Below are 27235 nucleotides of genomic sequence, written 5' to 3' on the forward strand. Positions count from 1 at the left end.
GCACAAAAGATGGCTTTTGAAATGCCAGTCATGGCTCTGTACTAAGAAGACAAAAGTTCGGTGTTCTATGGTCTATAAATCTTTTGAACCTTGTTAATTATTCGCTTGAAAACGGACTTTGTTATTTATTCTACTACAGATATCCGCTGTGCTAATGTATTATTATCATCATTGGTTTTTCTAGACGCGTGTCACCTTTAACATGACAATTATTTTGAGTTTGTTGTACGAAATATGTCAATGGGTTCCATTGTCTGGCATCACTCTCCTGAAAAGCGTTATAGTGATGAATAACAACCGTATTGATCCGCGAGTTAACCCATCCGAGAAGTTAGAAAAAACTCCACACATCATCTTACTTGATTATTAGCTCGCATTAATCGTGTATATCTGCTGCTGAATCACTACGATTTCATAAAATATACATTGTATTTATTATGGACATGAAAAAAAGCTAATGAAAGTACGCCAACAATGATTTGCTTCTTTGTATGCATGTGTATATTACTACTCAAAAGAATTTAAGGGTCAGACGATATTTTCGACATTATTTTCTGAATGTCAATTACATTAGCTAGACCATAATGTCACGCATGGTATTGTTCCATTTTGACGAAAGTGGGTCTAAGCAACTCATAAATGAATTAAAATCCACTGTCATTGACACTGTCGACTAGTTCTAATGGCGAAAACATGCTTACATTTGCACGTAAATTAGGGCGAAAGCGAAAGGTCTGCTAAGTGCCCATAACTTGCTTTTTCACAAAGCGCTTCATTTGCACGCTTTGCACGTGTATTCCATGTTGGCTTCAGGATGGCAATACGCAAAGAAATGTTGCTCTGAGACTTGGTGTCAGTCAGAGTGTCGTTGGCCGACTGTGGCAACGGGACCAAGCCACGAATTCTGTTCGAAATCGTCCACGTTCGGGAAGACCCCGAAGCACTACAAATAGAGAGGACCGCTACATCACCAATATGGCTCTACGTCAACGCACAACCACTGCACGCCGATTACGTGACAATCTGCGGACTGCGACTGGAACTCAAGTGTCTGATCAAACCATACGCAATCGTCTGAGAGCCAATAATCTACGCTGCCGTCGCCAGGCTGTTCGACCACCACTCCTACCACGTCACAGAACGGACAGACGTCACTGGTGCACGCTTCATCTGCGGTGGCAACGTGTTCAGTGGGGTCGAGTGATGTTCACTGATAGTCCAGGTTTAGTCTCCAGTTCAACGACGGTCGGGTTCGTGTCTACAGACGTCCTGGGGAGCGCTTCGCTGACGTTAACGTTAGACAACGTCACCGGTTCGGTGGTGGCAGCGTCATGGTGTGGGGCGGCATCTCTATCCACCACAAGACCCCCCTCTATGTGGTGGATGGCAATCTGAATGGAATCCGCTATCTGAATGAGATTATCCGGCCGTTGGTTCTCCCAGGCCTTCAGCAGATTGGCGGCGGGGCAGTTCTGCAGGATGACAATGCCAGACCCCACCGCGCCAGGGTGGTAACGGACTTTCTCAGACAACAAGGTATCGCCAGGATGGATTGGCCAGCATATTCGCCTGACTTGGCCCCAATAGAGCACGCCTGGGACGAATTAGGCAGGAGAGTTCGGGATAACAATGCCCCTCCGGCCAACCTTCATGATCTGGGTCAACTTCTTATGGCAGAGTGGCAGGCCATTCCCCAAGAGTTCTTCAGACGTCTGATCAACAGCACGAGGCAACGATGTGTCGAGTGTATTCGCGCCAGGGGTGGATTCACACACTATTAAACGAATGTTCTAATGTGTAAAATCCATGTTTGACAACCTTCAACTTTGACAGCATGTCATGTGACTTTCTTGTATACAGTGACGTTTATTTGTGTTTTTTTGTAAATATGGAACATAAATAAAAAAATTGGTGTAGTTTACATCATCAATCTAATACACTCTGAAACTTATTTGGTTATAAATTTTTGACCCTTAAATTCTTTTGAGTAGTATATATATACATATATCTCCGCTGAAAGAAATTAGGTCACCCAGTAAGTCCAAACGGCTTATCCTGTAAAACAATAGTGTGAATGTGTACTATTGTTATTATGGTATACTCCTGAGAATACTCAGAGCTCGATCCTAGACCGACCGTGCATCAAGTGAACGCTAGATACCACTGGGCTATGTTCCTCTCCGCAAATTTATACAAACTGTGATGGAAGGTATTTAGAGTTACAAGGGGCAGGCCAGTGGCCAATGAGGAGGGACTACATTAGATAAGGAGGACATAAAGAAAACAATATATCCACATTTCTCTTCAACACATACTTAAAAAAACACCGCATCAGCGTATCAAATGTAGAATTTTGATCTGACCACAGGCCGATTAAATATATTTGTTTTTGCCTAAGTATTTTGTGTTCTGATATACTTGCCGAAATAGAACTAAGTATTTTGTTTTTAGTAGCAGCGATTTGTTTTATTATTAAGCTTATGTTTGTCTGTTAATGATCAAGATGTATTATAATAGTTTGACACATCAGCGGCATTGTAAAAATTATTTTGACGGCAGATGTATCGGACTAGTAGAATAGAAATAGAATAGTGTTTAACGTGCACATTCAGAGCAAGCTGTTGTAGCGCACGCCTGTCCTGGGCACAGGAACCGGCCTCGGCCGGCTCCTCCGTCCAGAACAGGAATCGGACTAGTATTAGATAAGAAACATTTATAACAGAGCCACCATGCCAGAACACACCATGTTATAAACAATTCTTCTGGCAGCCCATCATACCTTTCGACCGACCGTTCAAAATTGCGCCAAATTCCCTCGATCAAAATTGCGCACCCTTTTCTCTTTGGCATTTAACTGCTCCATTAAAATTCCATAGCACCACCACCACCCTCACCCGCCTGCTACCGATTTGATCAGGCTGCTGGTGCTCCCTTGCACCTGCCAGTGCAGACGGTCCCTCCTCTCCCCTCCCCCCACCTTTCCTGTCATGGACGGAGGAGCCGGCCAAGGCCGGCTCTTGTGCCCACGACAGGCGTGCGCTACAACAGCTTGTTCTGAATGTGCACGTAAAACCCTATGACATGACATGATACATCAGCCCAGCATGTGACAGATTGTGTGTGAGAAATCTCAGGTCAAGGGTCGTATTACAAGTATCTCGCAGTGAGTCGGCGTGGCATACTTACAGTGGAGCACTAATCCAAATAACAACTGTTACCCGCTGGGTCAAAGTCCGATGTGAACTTTTCATAGCGCAGTTACAAGGAATGTCCTGAGTTTTCAGACCTAGTAAAGGCCGTCCCACACTAGCGCAGCGCGTCAGCAGAAAAAAACAACACTTACAATGAATTACCATATACATACCCTCACTAGCGCAGTGCGTTAGCAGGGAGTCAACAGCGCGTCAACGTCGGGTTTTTTTTTCGATCGTTCCAAAAGCGAATTTTTTGCTGCTTGCTGCTCTGACGCGCACAAAAGACCCCAGTTTATGATGTTATAATGTTGTAATATTTTAGGTCTTCCACCAAAAAACCCCAACAAAAACCCACCATTGACGAATATCTTTATTTTACTGAAAAACAATGCCAAAACAAAATATTAACGAAAGGTGCAGAAACATATGCATATACGACATCCAATCGGTTAGTTACAAAGACACGGGAATGGCAGCCAATGCCTGGTTAATGCCTGGTTAATGATGTCGTGTACCCAAAACTTCTTCTTGCGTTTTTTATCAAGTAATCTCCTTCTATACAAATACATTAAAACCAATTTACTCGAAATTATCTTCGTGGGAGCCATGTTTTCAAATCTAATCCATTTTTCTTTTCCTCTTTTCAGCTTTTTTTCGCTCTTTTAATTCTGCTTGACACGCTGCGTATATGTGGGCATTATTGACGCTTCACTGCTGATGTGCTTCCGACGCGCTGCACTAGTATGGGACGGCCTTTAGACTTCATTTGCAACCCCCCCCCCCCCCCCAACAAAATAAACACAAATCCTGCTTTTTCTGGGGTTTTAAACTTTGTCTTTAAAGGGACAGACCCTAGTGTTTAAACACTACAGCATATTTTTCACTATTAGAGCCGTTTAAGATCACTGAAATCAAACATTACTTATATTTTATTGTTCAGATTATCCTTTTCCATCCATCCGACGTGTTTTTGGTCATTGTGACGGAACATGCTCTTAAATTTGTTTCGCCTGTGGCGATTTTTAATTGTGTTAGAGGGCCGTGTGCAGTTCATTGCACGTAGCCCAGATGGGCAACTTGTTACGTAATACTTCGCGCGATCGGGCATTCCAATATGCACTTAGTCCAGCTGTGGAGGCCATGTGGCGAGTAGTTACGTAATACCTCTGCGAGTGCGGTTTTTACAACCGTGATTTGGCGACGATGGCGTCAGTAAGTCTGACGATCAGAGAGAAATAATACCGCTTGGTCGCGTTGGAAATTCAGATGATAGGGGGAGGTACCGCCTTGTACCCCCAGGCGAATTCTCATTTTATAATAAATAGCTAGTTTTTAGAGATATCGAGGAGAACGAAAAGGAAGCTTCCCGGGAACGTTAGTCCGTTTGGACTTTGGTAAATATCATTTCTGCTCTGTGTATAACCTTGATGTGATTGATGTGACTTTAAATATTTTGATACTGTATTATACCAATATTCTTTAGACAGTGTCTTCGGTCATCTGACGAAGTAAATCGTAGACTTTTTGTTCTAACATTATATGAGTATTTGGTAATATAAAGCTTAGCCAGTCATCCTAGTGGACCTAGGTAAACTGTAGGTTATTGTCTTTATTGTGATAGGTACCAGTATTAATTCTGTGTTACAAGATTACTGAAAGAGTAGTTAGGGTTAATTAAAAATTAACCCGTTAGGAATATAGTTGTAATTCCTTTATTAATTAAGTTCACCAAGAAGCGTTTCTCAATTATCACACGTTACTGAACGAGTAGTAAGGGTTAATTAAAAATTAACCAGTTAGGAATGGTGTTGTAATGCCTTTATTAATTAACTTCTCCTGGAAGCGTTTCTCAATTATCACACGTGTGGGTGTGGTGTAACGGTGAAGTGATTCGCATATTGTGTAACTAGACACCTAGAGATTAACTAATTAAGTGGGTTGTTATTATTGCTGTTATTAATTAACTACTACGGCTGAACATTTGTCAGCGTAGATTAATACAGATTCCAAAGTGTATTGTGTTTTTGTTGTGTTTCTAGAGAACTAACGTGCTATAAATATATATACTTTATATAAGATCGTATCTCTGATCATACCTAGAGACGAGCCATACTAGGGTTTAACCGCCTGTTACAGAGAGATCTAATAGATATACAGTTAGGAGAGATATTTTGATAATCGTGTTCTATTCAGTTACGGGAATTATAGAATTCCCGTGACAGGAGTAGAAAATTGGGGCGCTCGTCCCGGATCTGAAACGGGACATGCATATTTAAAAAAGTATTGTTTGTAAATGGGGGCTTTATAAATCAATTTTTACAATTTACTCGAAGTAGCACGTTGTTCACTAGAAAATTAATTAATAATAAGTGCGTCATATCTAAACATGGATAAGAATTTGCTGGATAGGCCTACGCTCAGTGTAGTGGAGATTAAGCGATCACGTAAGGCCGAGTTAGTTGAAATCGCGGGTGAGCGAGAAATTGCTTTAACATCAGCTAAAACCTTAGGTGATATAAAGACAATTATTATCCAGGAAGTTTTTGGTGATAGGCCTGTTATGGAAGACAGTGAGATTGTTCCAGAGATAGAGATAAATGAGTTAAGTGTGGAACAACAATTAGCTTGTAAAAAGCTTGAGTACGAAAGAGAAGAGAAAGAGAGAGAAAGAGAAGAACGTGCATTAGATAGAGAGAGAGAAAGAGAAAGAGAAGAGAGGGAGAGAGAAGATAGAGATAGGGATAGAGAAGATAGAGAGAGGGATAGAGAACGAGAAGAGAGAAATAGAGAAGATAGACATAGCGATAGAGAAAGAGAAGAGAGGGATAGAGAGAGAGAGAGAGAGAAAGAGAAGAGAGGGATAGAGAATTCCAGTTAGAAAAATTAAAAGTGGAACATGAGTTAAAGTTGAATACTGAAGAAGTTAGACGTGAGGCAGGAAATGGTTTTAACATGTCGGAGGCTTATAGATCAGTGCCTGTATTTGACGATCAGGAGGTAGACATGTTCTTTCAACTTTTTGAACGGGCCGCTAAGCAGCTAAATTGGCCGCAGTCTAAGTGGACATTGTTAGCCGTGTCTAAGTTTAAGGGGAAGGCTAGTGTAGCTTATAATTCAATGAGTGATGAGCGAGCAAGTCAGTACGACCTAGTTAAGGCTGCGGTGTTGAGGGCGTATGAATTACGTCCTGAGGATTATCGTTTACGGTATAGCGAGTTGAGAAAAACGCAGGGTCAGTCTTATAGTGAGTTTGTGGCTAAGAAGGCAGGGATGTTTGATAAATGGGTTGTTTCTCATCAGGTAGAGTCATATACCGAGTTACGGGAGTTGTTGATCTTACAGGACATTAAAAATGGATTACCAGTTAGCTTACGTATTCACTTAGAGGATCGTGAAGTCAAAAAGATAGAGGAGGCAGGCATAGTGGCAGATGATTACGTGTTAATACACAAAGCTCAGGCAGTACCGGGTAGCTCTTTACAACAGGGTGATAAGAAGAAATTTCAGCCAGGTTTTTCCCGGGAAAGTAACTATCGGGGAGAGTCATCTAGTTGGTCAGCTAGTCAGGCAAGGAATGCACCTGGTGGGCAAAGTAAGGATAGACCTGCATTATCAGCCAATGCACGAACTTTTCGTCCACATTGCAGTTACTGTAAAAAGGATAACCATCTTATCGGGGACTGTTTTAAAAGGAAACGCGATAATGCGCAAGTGGTCGGTTTAGTGAGGTCAGCTCCGTTAGCGAGAGAGTTAATGGTTAGTCCCATGGCAGAGAAAGTAAACCCGTATGTGTCCACTGGTATGGTTTGTGATGTGAAACAAGAGTTGTGTCCTAAGGCAATATCAATTTATAGAGATACCGGGTGTAGTCAGAGTCTGATAACGCAAAAGTGTTTAGCTGGTATTGAAAATTCAGATACAGGGCATAGTTTGGCTTTAAGCTCGGTTACTGGAGAAAAAATGGTTGTCCGGTTACATAAGGTTTTCTTGTGTTCGAAGTTTGTGACGGGACCAGTCGTTATGGGTGTTGTGAAGGACTTGCCTGTTGAAAACATAGGAGTTTTGTTGGGTAATGATTTGACTAGTCAGTGTTGTCAGCCGAAATGTGACCAATTGTTAATGAAAGACAGCCCTTTACCCATAAAAGAGTGTGAGGTTGATGAGATTAGTTATCCTGCGTGTGTAAAGACTAGTGCTATGGCCAGTAGGTTAGCACAAGACGCAGAGGATATTTGTGATTTGTCTGATACGTGTGTGAGCCATGAAATTGGAGTGGATGAGGTTATCAGTAAAATGGTAGATAAGTCAACTGAGGAATTAAATGTGGTGGAACCTGTTGATCTCCCGCAGAGGGGAATTGAACCAGTTGTGTTTGATAGAGGGGATTTACCTTGTAATAGACAAGAGTTAATCCTAGAGCAGGGGGCTGATCCAAAATTGTTGGCAGTTCGCACTACCTTGTTAACTGTGGACAAGGGAGTATTAATAAATAAGAGAGTTAGAGATCGGAGGTTGCCGGCGACCGAACTAGCTAGGACGCAACTGAGCCATGCTCAGAACAAAATAAAATCAGAGTTTGATAGGAAGACTAGGAGTCGGGAATTTAAACCAGGGGATAAAGTGCTGCTGTACCTTCCCATTAAACGGGGTTCATTACAGAACAGGTATTTCGGTCCCTATGTTGTGCACAAACGAGTTAATGAGACAGGGTATGTGATAAACACTCCTGATAGGGTTAGGAAAAGTAGGTATTGTCACATCAATTTGCTAAAAGGTTATTTTGACAGACTGCCGATAGTTCCAGAGAGACCGGTCCAAATTGAGAGACACTCTATTTCCTGTGATGACGTCAAGACTGCGGAGATCAAGTTGGCCAACGGCCAGATTCTAGCAGACTTGAACCCCCAGCGAGCAAAGCTGACTACGTCGAAACAAGACAATGTTTCCATTTGTCAGAACCTTCCAACGATTACCAACACCGTAAGCCAGGATGTGCGCTTGGAACCTAACGCTACACCGATTCGGCAGCGTGCCTGTCGGAGAAGACCTGGAAAACGTGCGACGCTGAAAAAGAGGGAAACGAAGTTCCATTGGTCAGGTGAATGCGAGAAGTCATTCAACCGTCTCAAGCAGAGGCGCTACTCGTCTCCCGTGATGGCAGCACCAGACTACCGAATGCCGTTCAAGCTAGCTGTGGATGCAAGTGACGTGGGAGCTGGAGCTATGCTGTTCCAGGAAGACGAAAATGGACTGGACCATCCTGTAAGTTTCTTCTCGAAAAAGTTTGACAAACACCAGGTGAACTATTCCACTATAGAGAAGGAAGCTTTGGCCATGGGACAAGCTCTGAAGCATTTTCAGATCTACGTGAAATCGGCAGTGCACCAAATGGTGGTCTTTACTGATCATAATCCGCTTACTTTCATTCACAGAATGAAAGCCACCAACCAGAGAGTTTTGAGGTGGAGTCTTCTTCTGCAAGAATACCCAATTACCATTGAACATATCAAGGGCACATCCAATGTAATCGCTGATGCCCTGTCCCGAAGTTGAACGTTATGATAATGTGTTGACATTCTTTATTTCTGTTTTGTTTACATATATTTTATTTGTATACCAGGGACTCAGAGACTCAGTGTGATTACTGGTAGTCACCTTATTATTACATGTGTTATAAATGCCCGTATGCGTCGGTTAACGCACCTTTTTGTTTTAATTTAGTATATTTCCCTATTCCTAGAGTAGAGGAAATATCCTTTTTGAGGTGGGGGTGTGTGACGGAACATGCTCTTAAATTTGTTTCGCCTGTGGCGATTTTTAATTGTGTTAGAGGGCCGTGTGCAGTTCATTGCACGTAGCCCAGATGGGCAACTTGTTACGTAATACTTCGTGCGATCGGGCATTCCAATATGCACTTAGTCCAGCTGTGGAGGCCATGTGGCGAGTAGTTACGTAATACCTCTGCGAGTGCGGTTTTTACAACCGTGATTTGGCGACGATGGCGTCAGTAAGTCTGACGATCAGAGAGAAATAATACCGCTTGGTCGCGTTGGAAATTCAGATGATAGGGGGAGGTACCGCCTTGTACCCCCAGGCGAATTCTCATTTTATAATAAATAGCTAGTTTTTAGAGATATCGAGGAGAACGAAAAGGAAGCTTCCCGGGAACGTTAGTCCGTTTGGACTTTGGTAAATATCATTTCTGCTCTGTGTATAACCTTGATGTGATTGATGTGACTTTAAATATTTTGATACTGTATTATACCAATATTCTTTAGACAGTGTCTTCGGTCATCTGAAGAAGTAAATCGTAGACTTTTTGTTCTAACATTATATGAGTATTTGGTAATATAAAGCTTAGCCAGTCATCCTAGTGGACCTAGGTAAACTGTAGGTTATTGTCTTTATTGTGATAGGTACCAGTATTAATTCTGTGTTACAAGATTACTGAAAGAGTAGTTAGGGTTAATTAAAAATTAACCTGTTAGGAATATAGTTGTAATTCCTTTATTAATTAAGTTCACCAAGAAGCGTTTCTCAATTATCACACGTTACTGAACGAGTAGTAAGGATTAATTAAAAATTAACCAGTTAGGAATGGTGTTGTAATTCCTTTATTAATTAACTTCTCCTGGAAGCGTTTCTCAATTATCACACGTGTGGGTGTGGTGTAACGGTGAAGTGATTCGCATATTGTGTAACTAGACACCTAGAGATTAACTAATTAAGTGGGTTGTTATTATTGCTGTTATTAATTAACTACTACGGCTGTACATTTGTCAGCGTAGATTAATACAGATTCCAAAGTGTATTGTGTTTTTGTTGTGTTTCTAGAGAACTAACGTGCTATAAATATATATACTTTATATAAGATCGTATCTCTGATCATACCTAGAGACGAGCCATACTAGGGTTTAACCGCCTGTTACAGAGAGATCTAATAGATATACAGTTAGGAGAGATATTTTGATAATCGTGTTTTATTCAGTTACGGGAATTATAGAATCCCCGTGACAGTCATCCTGATGTTTCTACTACTACTACAACATGCATGTTTCATATTTTTAAAAACGCACGTGCGTCTGAGAAGTAGCGATTATTGGTTCGAGTTCTAGTCTATTTTTAAGGATATTTTCCGGTGTTAACTCACAGATTTGTTCCACTCTGTTATAAATTTATCCAAGTGAGTTACAGCTTTGTAGATTAACTAAACTTAGTGTCCATTTTTTATGAGTTCAAACTAGGGTCCGCGCCTTTAAATATAAAATAATATATATTTGGAATGATCTTTGGCCAAATTATTTCAATTTGTTTTGTCTATGGAAGAAATTATAAATTCCTACGTACGAAATGTTTTAACACAAAAAAATTATTTGAGAAACTACAAAACATTACGGTGTCCAGAAATGCATTGGATATAGATATATTAATATTCTAATTAAGTAATTGTACGTAAATTGTAATTTTAATAAAGTATAAATATTTTATTTGTTAAAAACCTTTTAACATGTCTACAAACTCATGTAACAGTAATTACAATGTGTCGAATACTTCATTAAATAAAATACTTCGAGGGGTTACTGCCATAACCACTTATCTCCTTTCCACTTCAGTCTGAGAAAACTGCACTGACAACTTTGGAATGCACTTAAAAATTGGAAACATAACTTTTCCTAAATATTTTGCTTTTAGATGGTAGCAGTGATTTGTTTTAGTATAAAACTTTAAAAAGTTTATAGTCTTTTAATGATAATAGATCATGATATAATTAGATGAAGAAATATGTAAGTTGTTCTGGCTCCTGGCACAAAGCTCCAGCCACCATACCACCACGCCAGGCCTAGTGCTTATAAAACTTTCAAAAGTCTCAAACTCGAGACTCTAATAGAATCTGAGACATTAATGTCATGACAACGCCATACAAACTGTATGCGTGTGACGTCATTAGAGATTGAGTCTGGACTCTAAACGTTTTATAAGTACGGGCCCAGGGCAAGCTATTTTATAAACAGTCCTTCTTACAGCCCAACATGTGACACTTTGTGTAAAATCTCAAGTCAAGAATAATGTTTAACTTAAAGGGACACACCCTAGTTACGGCTAGTTGTTAACCATTACGGCGTTGTTTTTCGCTATTAAACCCATTTTTTTTTCAGAAATAAAATTGCACTTTACTTACCGTTTATTATTTAGAATATACATTTCCATTCACCTGAAGTGTTTTTTGGTAATCCTGGTTTTTGTAATACCACAAAATGCATTTTTCGTATTTCATAAAATGGCACGGGCCTCTGAGAAAAAACCGTTGAGAAGGCAAGGTATAATCTATTTTTAGAGGGTAAATTTCCATTTCAATGTCACAGACGTTGGTATACCACGTGACCGTTATAATTTTTGTTCGGTTTGTTTTCTCGTGCACGGTTCGCGCAATCAACATCCGATTTGTTGTTGTTCATTTGTGGGATTTTTCTTCACAGTTCGTGAACATTTTCAGTAACAATAAAGTTCAGACAAGTAAGTGTCTCAATACAAAACGTTACAAACCCTTAAAACCAATACTTTTGCTAACTCCTACGATATCTGGAGAGGGGATACAACCAGGACAGAACAGTTGGAACACGTCCAGGAGAGGTGAAAGGAAAGCACCTCAAGTCTGTGAAATTTGTCGTGACGTAGGCATTGTTGTGCTTCGAGCGACATCTACCGGTAACATCAGAATACTAACTTTCAAAATTATTTCAAGCAATTGGGACATGGGGATCCCCATGGTATTTATCGATATAAAACCTGCTTTTTCACTCCATTTGATAAAAACGTGATCTAGGTGTGTTACAGGTTTGTAGATTAACCCAATTATAATTTATTTTCGCTGGATGGAACTAGGGTGTGCGGCTTTAAGTAAGTCCACGTGGCATACAGTAAACTTTCAATTTTGCAGCAGCTCTGAAACACCTAATTGGGTTTGTGTTGTTAATAGTTTGATTGAAAATGTACTAATTGTAAACAATAACAGATTATCTCTAGACTGCAGACACTGGCAGCTGTCATGGGTGTGTCAAGATGTGTGCACAGTAACCTTATCCTACACTGAGATGGTTAATCTGGCTTTCTCGTATTGTTGCAGGTTGCCAGAAGCACTTAACAACTTCAGAAAAATAATTTATCAAACAAAGCAAAGCCTTTATACTAGTTATAACAGATATATTTGCTACACCAATTATTACAATAAAATTTAGCTATCAAAATGAATTGCACTATATCTGTAGTGTTGAAATACTGATTGAAAGTTTGTTTGTCTTGTTTAACGACTCCACTAAATCACATCGATTTATTAATCATCGGCTGTTGGATGTCAAACATATGGTCATTTTGACACAGTCACAAAGAGGAAACCCGCTACATTTTTTCCATTAGTAGCAAGGGATCTTTTATATGCACCATCTCACAGAAAGGATAGCACATACCACGGCCTTTGATATACCAGTCGTGGTGCACTGGCTGGAACGAGAAATAGCCCAATGGGCCCACCGACAGGGATCGATTCCAAACCGACTGCGCATCAAGCGAAATACTTCAGTTAAGTTAATTCATCAGTTATGAAGTGTTAACATATTTAATCACTTTTAATATGCATGTACATTAATTTTACGGATTGGTATATACTCGACACAATTAATTGTCTACGCTTTGATATCTGGAATGTTGTATAATGTGTGTGTGTGTGTGTGTGTGTGTGTGTGCGTGCGTGCGTGTGTGGGGGGGGGTGGGTGTGCGCGTGCGTGCGTGCTGGACGTTAATAGTGCTTGGATATCTGGAATGTGGTATAATGTGTGTGTTGTTAATTAGTTAGTCACTGAATAAATGCTGGTGATACAAATAGTTTAATCAGCATTGATTAAACCGATGGTATTTGCAGAGTTCGTTTATTTGTACAGACAGAATAAATACCACACAACGTCCAGCACACACACACGCACACACACACACCATTGTCTGCAATCCATCTCAGATTACCACCCACAGACACAGTCATTGTGACGTGACACCGAGTTTTATTCTAAATTTTATCTATCTGTGATATTTGTATTTTTACACAGTCCTTTACACTGTGTTTTTATTTAACTGTTGAATTTTTATATTCATGTTGATCATAAAACAATTGTTTTTGCATTTACCATTGTTTGACACCCAATAGCCGATGTATTTTTCGTGCTGGGGTGTCGTTAAACATTCATTCATTCATTCATTCATTCAGTCATCGTGAAGCGTAAACAATTAATTCTACGGCTGCCAGAGTTGTTATTTCCAAAACACCCAGTCAGAGATAGTTTACATAAAACAACCACTGCTGGGGGTAAACACTTAGAGCTAGCACATGTCACTGGCGTGTCACGCGTTATGGCATCAGTAGAGGCCCAATTCGCAAAGGTCTCTTAGGCTCTGCTAGACAACAAAGCATCCTCTTTGCATGACTTTTAGCATTGCACTGCGATATCGCAAAATTGCGACAGTTTAGTGAATTAGGCCCCTGGGCTTTACAGCCTACCACAAGCCAGTGTTGTGAGCTAACGTGTTTTGTCTGTCAGCTATGGATGCTACTACACAATTCTAGAGAGACAGAACAGTTAGTGCTGAAAGCATGGTTTTGGTCTGTTGTGGAAATGGATATAAAACATCATTGGTTTAGGTTCTGATGTATTAAAGCATAAATAAATGATTGATTTCAATGAGGCATGGTGAAATGATAGTATCCTTTCCCTTGATGCTGACAAGGTGATTAACTCAATCCACCATGTAATGGGTTTTAACACCAACCGTTCGACTTCTTTCTTTCTTTGTTTCCCACAGACAGGACATAAAGTTAAAGTTTGCTTTGTTTAACGACACCACTAGAGCACATTGATTTATTAATCATCGATTATTGGATGTCAAACATTTGGTAACTTGGTCATAGAGAGGAAACCCGCTAAGATTTTCCATTAGTAGCAAGGGATCTTGTATATGCATTATGGACCCACCGACGGGTATTGATCCCACACCGACCGCGCATCAGGCGAGTACTTTTAGAAGGAAAAGGAATATTTAATGACACTTCAGCACATGACATTTTAAAACTATGTTTATCTGGTGTCTAACGTGTGATGTATTTCCACACTTGGTTTATATATCAAAGAACATGCTATGTGTTGCCCTGTCTTTAGGAAAGTGCATATACAATTATCTTGCTAATTTAAAAAAAAGTAATTGTTTCCTCTGAAGACCATTAGAATTGCTAGATGTTTAACATCTAATAACTGATGATTAAATAATCAATGTGCTCTAGTGGTGTCAATAAAGAAAACAGATGGGGTGTGGTAAAACCCGGATGGGTCCACTAAGGCCAATCGATCCTACATCCCACCAATCTATAGGACGAGCATCCTTACATTGAACTACCTCCCGACCCCATGCTGACATGGGTTATTAACTGTGTGCGTGTACAACAATGTACAGTACTCGGTTAACTTTGTTTACTAGTGTAACATGTACGTAAGTTACAAATACACTGAGGTAATTGCCAATTTTAAAACGTAATACAATTTCAGGTTTAGTTTTATGTTATGATAATCGATGTTTTTAAATTTTCAGTCAAGACATTGATATGATAATGATGATAGTAGATGCTATGAAGTACAAGGAGACCAGGCGTAAAATACATCTACATACAGTGTCTTGCATTCCTTATCAGCATTAAGCTGGTATGTGATTAAATGGAATGTGTGTCTAATGCAACCATATAATGACATCCATACAAGTACATTATTTACATAACCTTTAGTACCGGTCGCTTTATGTTGGAATGACACGTACTTAACAAGCATTTAAAGTTCTCCTCAGAAAAGAAAATCAACATACATAAAATGCTATAAAACTAACAATTTAAATGGTCACTAAAGAATGAAAAGTACATCTAAATATTTCAGCAATGCTTCCTGGAATTAGAACATCAACAATCATAAAATGCTATTGTCACTACTATTATGAAAAGTACATCTTCTAAATATTTCAGCAATGCTTCCTGGAATTAGAACATCAACAATCATAAAATGCTATTGTCACTACTATTATGAAAAGTACATCTTCTAAATATTTCAGCAATGCTTCCTGGAATTAAAACACCAACATTCATTTAAAACATTATTGTCACTCCAACTATGAAAAGTATATTTTCTAAATATTTCAGCAATGCTTCCTGGAATTAAAACACCAACATTCATTAAAAATATACTGTATATTGTCACTCCAACATTGAAAAGTACAACTTTTAAATATTTCAGCAATGCTTCCTGGAATTAAAACACCAACATCCATTAAAAATATACTGTATATTCTTACTCCAACATTGAAAAGTACAACTTTTAAATATTTCAGCAATGCTTCATGGAATTTGAACATCAATATTCATAAAATGCTATTGTGACTACAACAACGATGTCAAGCAGATCCAGTAAACATGTCCAACACTTCTTCCTGGTCATTGTTATTCGTCGTCAGTGTCCGTGTCATCCTCAACAGCATCAGGTAGCGGAAAGCCTGAAACAAGGAAGCGTTTTGTCCATTGTTTTTGCTTCTTGAGTTTTTAAACCTTTCTTGATGGGTGGATGATGCATTAACGATTTAAATCTTCATCGAGCGTTACGGGATCTTTTTCTCAGTTGTATCCTTGGCAATGAGGGCACTGATGTCGGTATGGAACGTGGAATTAAATGTTCGAATTCGTCTTTGAAAATTTTCCTATAGAGGGAGACTGACACAGGTTTAATGCCATCTGACTTACACTTCTTTTCATACAAATTATACATTTCCTTGGTGTTTAAGTGTCCTGAAAACGGTTTCTTGGTGTTTCGACGAGTGTTATGTGCATCCAACCTTGTAAACGAGCCTATATGTTTTCTGACCTTGCTGAGTTGGTCACTGGTTGTCTTGTTATGTGGCTTGTGTTTTCCTCGCTTCTCGCTGCCATAAAATACTCCTTTGTTACTGTATTTCATTGCATGGTTTATGTAAGCTTCGCCAAGGTCCAGTGTTTGTCTGAAAAACGTCTTGCAGACTTTATGTCTTTCTCCTTCGTGTTCAAATGAATAGGTTCGATGCACTTGACGCGTTTTGTTTATCGCCTTTTTCTCTTCATCCAAATATGTTCGAGTTTTCGTTTCTTCTGTGTTCGAACAAATAAAATCTTTCTGTTTCTTGTAAGAGCATAATTTCCAAAACGCTTGACAAATACGTTGTCTAATCTCTTCTGAAAAGTGTTCAGAGCATCTGTACCTACACTTAGTACAGTCTACTTTTTGAACTGATTTAGCGCGCATGGTCTTCCCCTCCTGGTTGACATATTCCGCCCCACTGAGCTTCAGTCGCTTTCTTTTGTTCTTTAGCCATGTTTCAGGGGCAGCGGTTCTCTTTTGGGGCAGTTTTTTCTTTGGCGAAGTATTGTAGGCTGCAGACTTTTTGGATGATGTAATTGAAGGTCGTTTGGATGGTTTAACGGGAGTGGTGGCCGAAACATCAACACTGGCACTTGGAACATCAGCAGTAACAGTTGTACCATTTGTAAATGAAACATCCTGGCGAACAGAATCTGATAGAGCTGTACTCGATGACGTTGTATTTGAATTCACATCTTCTTTAGCATCGATTGAATTTGGGGTAAGTTCTGTTCGGTTTTTTTCTGTAAGCACTGTCGCTCCTTGAATATGATGTGTATGTGTGGTGGAACTCTTTAGTGGCTTACATGCATCATAATGGTCTGGTAATCCTCTTATTGATGTATGAGCCAGAACAATGGGTGTGTCGACAACGGGGGGTCGCAATGTAGGCTTCACATCGATGAGTGGGGTTGTTGCTTTGCTGCATAAGATCCGAACACACTGACCAGACCAGTTTGCTATTGCAAGAGGTAGGAATTCGGCTACGCTGTTAGAAAAGTATCCATCTTGGCGAAGTTTCTTTACTTCCAGTCGGTAATCTTTTTCTAGTTCTGCATTTTCTGGTACCAGGAGGAAGTCAACGTATTCAATCATGTTTTCTTCTAAATAATCACACAACAGTTTTCTCAGTTCAGTGGAGTTCACAGCCGCAGACATACTGATTGAACATGCCTCAAAGAAAGAGTTGCCATCAGCAGGAACCGCGCGCATCTGGTAACCATTGCACTCGACTAGCTGCAATAGTCTCTTTGTATGCATTTCGTGCATTATTTGGACATAGTTTTGAACTTGGCGGCGTTCGCCCATGGCTGCAGATAGCTTCTGCTGCCCATTTTTATTTAATTTTGGTTTGCTTTGTGGTCTAGCTCTAACCTGCTTCTTTTTCAGTTTCACCTTTGGCAAGGCAGATTTTGGTCCAGAATCGCTCTCCGAGCTTAAAGAATTGGATTCTTCCTCACTAGGGAGATATTCCTCTCCTGATGATAAATGGCAACTCGATTCAGATGGGTTAGAATGATTTCCTAAAGCTGCCAAAGGTTCGTTATCTGAGCTGTCAAAGTCGCTGTCACTTTCCTTACTTCCTTCTTCAGTCGATCTTGGCATTTCTATGGATATACGTGTCTCTCTTTGTCTTGACTCTCTTGCTGGTGTATCAGTTGGTGCATTTATATTTTCTGGGAGCACATTTTTAAAGTCTTCACTTACTTCAGACTGAAAGGTAGCCTCATTGGATGAGTTTGTTTCTTCTGGTTGTGGTAATATTTTACTTTCGCATACATGTAATGGATCTTTGTCTGCATTTGTCTGCACTGCCTCCTGTGACATGTGTATGCTGATATCTCGTTCGTCAGTAAAACATTGAGATGATAAACTGATGGGTGCGTTTTCAATTTTAATAGATACAGTGGGAAAAGCCTCAAGAAGACTTTCATCTTCGATATATGATCGGACATCACTAATCACTAGATTTTCTGTAATGAACGAAAAAAACAAAAGTTAAAGTTTGTTTTGTTTTACGACACCACTAGATAAGATTGATATATTAATGGGTGTCAAACATTAGGTAATTTTAACGCATAGTCTTTAGAGAAAACCCACTAATTCTGTTCCATTAACAGAAAGTGGTCTTTTATGTGCACTTTCCTACAGATAAGACAATACATACCATGACCTTTGATATACCAGTCGTGGGGCACTAGTTGGAACGGGAAAAACCTAATCAGAGAATGGGTCCACTGAGGTATTTCGATCCTACGATGCAACCGCCTCAGACGTGTGATCTACCGATTGAACTAGAGCCTACTCTCTTTCATTGATGTTATAATTAATTCAGTTTAGTGTAATCAGTGGTTATTTAAGTCCAACAAATATGAAAGAAAGAAAGGTCATATATTTCGACCACTACAATAAAAAATACTTATGTACAAGTATACATACATGTATTTATATTTTATTTGCATTATTAATACGTCAAAATGAAGTTGTTGGGGGTTTTTTCATTTTCTTTCTTACGAATTATTTTTTTATTATCAACTATCATGAACGGCCACTAATTTCAAAAAAAAATTCAAGGTTTATGAAATAATACAGTTCACCTATGTTAAATGTTCAAAATTAAATTGATTTCATGATGTATGTGATGGATACATATATTCAACAACAAAATTAGCTTCCTAAATTTTATATAATTACAATCATTTACAATCATGTGATATCAGTTACAATTCTGTGATAATTCGTGCGTCGTAAATATTTCGAAATAATTGCTCTGTATGTCATGCAATTAAAAGAAGTTAAAGTTTGTTTTGTTTAATGACACCACTAAAGCACATTGGTATTTTTGACATTTAGTCTTAGGAAATCCGCTACATTTTTCCATTAGTAGCAAGGATCTTTTATATGCACCATCCCACAGACAGGATAGCACATGCCACGGCATTTGATATACCAGCCGTGGAGCACTGGCTGGATGCAGTTGAAAATACTTTATTGTTCTGTGTATGGATCTAAAATGTTTAATATGTTTCTGATTCCTTTATAACTAATTGCTGTATGGGCCGGAAACCTTATTACATTTTGTATATACTGAACAACAAAAGAATTGTGAATATTTTAATATATTTTACATGATACAATTAATTCGGTAAAAAGACTATCAAAATGAGCCTAAAATGTTCACAGGATTTCAATAAAACACAAAAACTAATCACATTCAAACTGAATCATTTTAAATAAATTATAGAAAACTAAATTAATATTCGCGTTTCGTTTGTTGCTCAGTATATAATATTCATATTGGCTACATAATACATCAGTTATTAACTGAGGTTGGTGTAATAGGAAGACAAATTAAATTTTTATTTATATCATTCAATCAGGCACGGCGGAAGCAAGTAGACATTGGGAGGGCTGACTGAGATCAAGGGCGTAAAGCAAAGTTTTTAGGAAAGTCGGGGGTATACTCCCCCGTAAAATGTTGAAACCTAGATGTCCTCAAATGCAATTTCCTGTTTTCTACAAGTAAAATACATCTCTGCCTTAATATTTACTACCAATAATATTTTGTATTCAGAATTATTGGGGAGCTAGAGCCACACACACCCAAGCCCCCACCCCTCCTCCGCCGTGCTTGTTTATATCTATAGCCTACATAGTCGCTATTCAAACTAAAATGATTGAAAAGCACTTACCTATTTTAATAGGTTTCTCCATGTTTAGTCCCTGTTCGGTTTTCTGAATCGTGTATGCCTATTTCTTCCCATACAACTACTAGTAAGTGAACTCTGGAAATGTTCTCGTTCTTTGTAAGCCAGAACTCCAAGCCATCTGGAGTGTGTTTATACTAAGAGCCAGCACATCGCATCAGCGTATCGTTTGTTTTGGCACAGCCGCCTCCATTATAATCTTCTCGCGCAGTTTACGTCCAGCCACAGTCAGTGTTTGTGAGCTAGAGTGTTCTGGCTGTCAGCTGTTAGGTGATGGTGTTCTAGAAAACTGTACACAGCTAGAACAGCGTAGCTAAATACATGCGTTTTGGCTTGTACTGGGAACGGATAATTATAAAGATAAGTGGTTTATATCAGGTTCCGCAGTATTAAAGCTGCAATCTCTAGACAATTATTATTTAAGCATTTGTAACAGACGACCCAGTTCTGTTTGGGAGATACGAGTCTCGTATTACTCTACTGTCACACTGTGGTTACACTTCGCTCGCGTATCTAGGTCAAATGTAAACGCGATGGTCTTAAGTGGAGTTTTACTCGATTTGCGCAGGCGTTGAACTTGTCCAGTGGTATTTGGACAAATTTAATCGTCTTGATTGAGGTATCGTCTAATAGGTCGAAGAACTGTATATATAGACGTATGGGATAACAAGAGGGACGGGGGGAGTTCCCCTGACATTTGAAGGTGCCCTGTATATACAGACGTATGGGATAACACGAGGGACGGGGGAGTTCCCCTGACATTTGAAGGTGCCCTGTATATATAGACGTATGGGATAACATGAGGGACGGGGGATTTCCCCTGACATTTGAAGGTGCCCTGTATATATAGACGTATGGGATAACATGAGGGAAGGGGGGGGGGGGGATTTCCCATGACATTTGAAGGTGCCCTGTATATACAGACGTATGGGATAACATGATGGAAGGGGGGGTTTCCCCTGACATTTGAAGGTGCCCTGTATATATAGACGTATGGGATAACATGAGGGACGGGGGGGATTTCCCCTGACATTTGAAAATGCCCTGATGTTGGCATAAGCATTACACGATGAGAACCGTTCAACGATTACATCCGCATTACCTAATGTTATGGGGAGGGGATGGGATGGATTTTCGAACTACGTAACATTTTCAAGACCATATTAATTTTATTCATAACATATATTTTCTCTAATATTACAAATGATTTAACATACATTTTCTCTAATATTACAGATGATTTAACATACATTTTCTCTAATATTACAAATGATTTAACATATATATTTTCTCTAATATTACAAATGATTTAACATACATTTTCTCTAATATTACAAATGATTTAACATACATTTTCTCTAATATTACAGATATTTTTTTTAATCAAAGGAACATTGAAAAATACAGAAAACCCAAATGATGGTCAACCACTTCACAATGAAACTAAAAGGAAAGAGAAATAGTATAAATAGTTGGGTAATTTTAGCATTATAAAACGAGACAACAGCGAGCTATTTTAGTGTAAAATTTTGGAGTTTTGGCTGCTAATGCTAACTGAGAAAGATAATATATTAAATGAAGAAATATTTAAGTTCTAGTTGCTCACAACAGATGCAACATAACCAAGGTCTAGAAACGATACCAGAACGCACTGTTTTGTATACAGTTCTTTTGGCAGGCCAGCATGCGACAGGATGTGTGTAATCTCAGGTCAAGAATCGTGTTATCTTACAGCCAGTCGGTGTAGCATACCTTAAACGGTCCGTTTCTACGCCACACGGGGAAAACGTGACACCATCTGTGTTTACACTGTGTTTAAAAACGTTTGGAAGCATGGAGTAATTGTAAGCAACTAACGACTGAGCTATTGTGTGTCTCAGTTGGCGAGCCCATGGTCAGCTGTGCGTTCTGATATTGTAACAGGTTGCCCTCAGGGGAGAACTTTATCACTGAGTTACACCTGGCCCTCATACTAGCATGAACTGTATGCATGTACACCCACAAGCTTTATTTAGTTAAAGTGGGATTGTTGTTTTTGTTGGGTTTTTTAATGTGTTTTGTTTAACGACACCACTAGAGCACCTTCATTTATTAATCATCGGTTACTGGATGCCAAACGTGGAAATTTTGACATGCATGTATAGTCTTAGAGACTGATGTGCGGTCTGTCTGGGATCCATTCCCGTCGATGGGCCCATTGGGCTATTTCTTGTGCCAGCCAGTGCACCACGACTGGTATATCAAAGGCCGTGGTATGTGCTATCCTGTATGTGGGATGGTGCATATAAAAGATCCCTTGCTACTAACGGAAAAATGTAGCAGGTTTGCTCTAAGACTATATATCGAAATTATCAAATGTTTGAATTCGAATAGGCAATGATTAATAAATCAATGTGCTCTAGTGGTGTCGTTAAACAAAACACACTTTTCCCGGTCTACCTGGGTATCAGGTATGATTACTGCAATAATGGTAATTCCTAATCAATATAAAATATGCCTTCATTGCCATTCAAGTAATAAAATAGAAAGAACTATTACTATTGTCGGATGCGTTCAGTGTTCATATAAACTTTACATTTGTATTGTGTTACTAATTATTGTTTGTTTGTAATGTTATAATATATATTCGTCGTTTATTAACTAATGCTGGTGTGCATCAAAAGCAAATTAAATGGCATAATTTATATCTAAAGCCCACGAAGTTTACTTAATATTTTCGGAATATAATTTATGTGTTCCAAACAACTAACAGTTTTCAGGGCAGTTTTCAATTCATATCATAATACATTTATTTAGTTGTAATATTTCCATATCTTCTAAGCACAGGGACAATCACACACACATACAGGCTCTCTCTCTCTCTCTCTCTCTCTCTCTCTCTCTCTCTCTCTCTCTCTCTCTCTCTCTCTCTCGTGTGGGTGCCCACCATATAAAATCTACCTTTCTCTCATCTACCTCTCTCTCGCTCTGTCTCTCTCTCTCTCTCTCACTCTCATCTACTTCTGTCTCAGTCTTTCTGTCTCTGTCTCTTTGTGTGTGTGTCTCTCTCTCTCTTTCTCTCTCTCTCTCTCTCTCTCTCTCTCTCTCTCTCTCTCTCTCTCTCTCTCTCTCTCTCTCTCTCTCTCTCTCTCTCTCTCTCTCTCTCTCTCTCTCTCTCTCTCTCGCTGTTACCCACTCACCTACACGTTGGTCATTAAATTAATTCTTTCGAACATCTGGTTAGTGTCATTTTTACGTTTATCTTGCATTACTTTCAACTGTTGACTTTACCCAAACATTGGAGCCATCAGAGTGGGCTACAATGCATGTCATTTGGCAAGGGAGGAACAATATCCAATTACCATTGGTATGGAGCTGTTAGATTAGCTTCCACATTCGGAATAACGGAAGTGTCAATACTTCCTAGAAACAAAATCCTGCATCCAACCAAACAAATATGTTAATGGATAGAAAAAAATATCTGGTGTCATCGGGTTACGTACCATTGTCTAGACCAAGTCTCGCAGTTAAAAACAGTCGCTGATTAATTAGTGCACACACACAACACCCCCATCTCATAGACGAGGCGAGGAACTAGACAGAGACTGATAGAATCAAACACTGTTTTGTCAAATGCCCATTCAACTGCATTGTGCACAGATGATCATGTATTACGGTTTTGTCGTTCAGATTTATTGAATGTGGTTAAACTTAAACTTACTTTTCTTTCTTAAAAGTTAAAGTCTGTCTGATTTAACGACACTACTAGAGCACATTGTATTATTAATTATCGGCTATTGGAAAAGAAAAAAAGAAAGAAATGTTTTATTTAACGACGCACTCAACACATTTTATTTACGGTTATATGGCGTCAGACATATGGTTAAGGACCACACATATATTGAGAGAGGAAACCCGCTGTCGCCACTTCATGGGCTACTCTTTTCGATTAGCAGCAAGGGATCTTTTATATGCACCATCCCACAGAAAGGGTGGTACATACCACGGCCTTTGATATACCAGTCGTGGTGCACTGGCTGGAACGAGCGGCTATTGGATGTCAAACACTTGGTAATGCTTACATGTAATATTGGAGACAATCCGCTTTATGTATCTATTAGTAGCAAAGATCATGAATATGGTCTTTTCATATACAGTTCAGCACATTCCACGGTCTTTGATATACCAGCCGTGGGGTAATTGATGAGACGGGGGGGGGGACCAGTCAGAGAATGGGTCCAGTTGGTAATGACACGACTGAGAACAGGCCAATGTAAACTCAAGTACCACATATACACAGAAATCAGAGTGAGAGAAACAGGAACGTGTGATTGTGGCACAGCCGCCGTGACTGTTAATCATTTCCTGCAGCATTGCCCCCGCTACCAGGATCAGATAAAAGCAACCTGGCTTTCAGATGAACCCCTGAAGGAAAAGCTATTCGGCCCTACGAAAAACCTGCGACGCACAGCAGCATTTGTTCGAGCAACTGGTGTCCCTGTCTGAAGTAGAAGTAGAAGGTCCACCGAAGGGGGTTAAATCCTACGACCAAAGCGCTCCAGGCTCTACTAACAGGACTAGATCCCAAAACTTAGATTCCGTCTTATAGTTGTAAAATTCCATGGGCGAAAATGTTAACGTCTGTGGTTAAAAACACCACATGCAATACATCAACCAAGCTATGACCCAAAATATTAACTGAAGAAAGTTGCATAGCTCCTTTTCGATATAACCGGATGTTATTACAACATCATCTCTAGTTTCGCATAAAATTGTAGTTCTTAGGTTTAAAGGTACCCCATACATGTTTCAATCACGTATGGTACTAGATGAAATAAAATACATTTAATAGCCGTTTCTTTGTATTTGTTTTGTTTTGTTTTGTCCTTTTTTGTTTGTTGTGTATTTGTGGGAGTGGGGTTGAGGTGTAATTTGGTTTTCTTGTTGTTGTTGTTGTTGTTGTTTCTTCTTTCTTTCTTTCTTTGTTACTTAAGTCAAACTTATTTAAACAATAACGAACATTCTCCATGTTGTCAATAACAATAACAGAAAAACAATATATAGGATTTCAATCTTTTGTAGTGGATTGTCTTGGAGAGTGTTGTATTGTGTTGTTTTTGTTGATGTTTATGTTTTTGTTTTGTAGTTGTTGTTGATGATGATGATGTAGACGATGATGATGACGACGATGACGACCATAACGACGATTTTTGTTATTCTTAATTGGCTGTTGTTGTTGGGTTGCTAACTTCTAATTTATACTATAAAAAAAACCTGGTACACTGATACTAATAATCAATTGTGTATATTGTATCTGTTCTGGTAGAAGTGTTTCAAATCGTGTCAATCTGGAGCTCGGCACTAGAGGGAGGGAATCAATAACTGTCCATTTCCCGAATGGATGCTTTAATATACCTGGTACAGGAAACATTTGGCTCTGCTATGTCGTTACCAAGGATGTTTTCATGGGTGAATAAACAGATCGAATAAACGTGTCCTATGCACCCTAATTTAATTTTGTGTTACTAGATGTTTTGTGTTACTTTCAAAAGAACAAATATCTGTAATATATAGTAGATGTATTTTAGTATGAAATATTATGTCATATCCTCGAAGGATAGAATGTCTGAAGTTAGACTGGAAATCTGATTACTATGATGTTATATTTTCACTCCATTAATCGATCTAAAAAATCTACTAAAGATATTATCTAGACCTAGTGAACCAAAACCAACGTGCGCGTGTGTAGGACAGTGTGATCTGTTATGGGTGTATCTAACCAAATCAAATCCCATAGAGTCGGTCCAACAGTGTTCTAGCTAGCAATAAATAGAGGGGCGCTGCGCCCTGCCTCCGTTTTTTGCCGCCCTGTCGTGTTTGTTGCCGCACCGCACCTGATTATCGCCGCCCTGCCCTAATTCATTGTCAAACAAAAATACAAAATCTTGACAAGACAAGACAATTTTTATTCAGTATAAAGGCAATAGGCCCATAATACAGTCAGAAACTGTTATACATGTTTGCGCATGTGTAGTGTTTGCATATTTTACTATATGTATATATTTAAATATTCTAAGTTTTTGCACACTATAAAGATAAAGACATACATTGAATAATACATCCAAATTTTCTGATGTCATAATATCTATAAAGGTTTGCAATGAATGGGTTTTTTTTTTATAAATTTAGAAATATAGTGATCTATTAGTACATTATAACGCTCATCCTCAATATATCTTAATCTATGATCCAGGCAATATGGACAGAGTCTTTCAGTGTAGGTTATGTTGTTATATCTTCCTTGGTCAACAGCAAGTCTAAAGTTACTACATCTAAACCTTGTATATATTACTTTAAGATAAACAGGGATTTCGTAAGTGAGATAACGTTCTACATTTAACAATGACTAACAATGCTTATAAATAAAAGTATCAGATAAATTTGTAACAGAACTACACCAATTTTGCTGAAGATTATCAAACAATCGTTTTCTAAATTTAACTATAAACAATTTTAGATCTCCAACATCCTGAGCTATCCAAACATAGCCAAATTCAGATCTAAAAAGAATATTTTTAATGTGAGTGTCACGGTACATGCTCTTAAATTTGTTTCGCCTGTGGCGATTTTAATTGTGTTAGAGGGCCGTGTGCAGTTTATTGCCCGTAGCCCAGATGGGCAACTTGTTACGTAATACTTCGCACGATCGGACATTCCAATATGCACTTAGTCCAGCTGCGGAGGCCATGTGGCGAGTAGTTACGTAATACCTCTGCGAGTGCGGTTTTACAACCGTGATTTTGGCGACGATGGCGTCAGTAAGTCTGACGATCAGAGAGAAATAATAACGACTCTAGTAGAGTCAGACTATGAGATGATACGTGAGGTACCGCCTTGTACTCCCAGGCAAAATACTGATTTATAATAAATAGCTAGTGTTTTAGAGATCTAGGAGAACGAATTAGGACGGCTCCAGGGGATCACGAACGTAGTCCGTTAGGACTTGGTAAATATCATTTCTGCTCTGTGTATAACCTTGATGTGATTGATGTGACTTTAAATAGTTTAATACTGTATTATACCAATATTCTTTAGACAGTGTCTTCGGTCATCTGACGAAGTAAATCGTAGACTTTTTGTTCTAACATTATATGAGTATTTGGTAATATAAAGCTTAGCCAGTCATCCTAGCGGACCTAGGTACACTGTAGGTTATTGTCTTTATTGTGATAAGTATTAATTCTGTGTTACAAGGTTACTGAATGAGTAGTTAGGGTTAATTAAAAATTAACCCGTTAGGAATAGAGCTGTAATTCCCTTATTAATTAAGTTCCCCAAGAAGCGTTCCTAAATTATCACACGTTACTGAACGAGTAGTAAGGGTTAA

The 27235-nt window shown here is 39.0% G+C and overlaps 2 protein-coding genes across 3 annotated transcripts in view; both read right to left on the reverse strand.

The window, feature by feature from the left end:
* The window catches only part of LOC121370950, a 63523-nt gene that overhangs the window by 5465 nt on the left and 30823 nt on the right, over positions 1-27235 (reverse strand). The window contains exon 1 of one of the 2 annotated variants that reach the window (XR_005957753.1): positions 3187-3297. The exons of the other annotated variant lie outside the window; for it this stretch is intronic. The gene's annotated coding sequence lies outside the window, so the exon portion shown is untranslated. Of the gene's footprint in view, positions 1-3186; positions 3298-27235 lie in introns of those variants that run through there. 2 annotated transcript variants of the gene reach the window in all.
* Positions 14774-20369, reverse strand: LOC121370949. Its single transcript, XM_041496501.1, has 2 exons — positions 19855-20369; positions 14774-18135 (listed from the first exon to the last, which is right to left on the reverse strand). The coding sequence occupies exons 1-2, from the start codon at positions 19874-19876 to the stop codon at positions 15860-15862; spliced, it is 2298 nt and encodes a 765-aa protein (XP_041352435.1). The 5' UTR covers positions 19877-20369; the 3' UTR covers positions 14774-15859.

The sequence above is a fragment of the Gigantopelta aegis genome, chromosome 4, assembly GCF_016097555.1.
Source record: "Gigantopelta aegis isolate Gae_Host chromosome 4, Gae_host_genome, whole genome shotgun sequence".
NCBI lineage: Eukaryota > Metazoa > Mollusca > Gastropoda > Neomphalida > Peltospiridae > Gigantopelta > Gigantopelta aegis.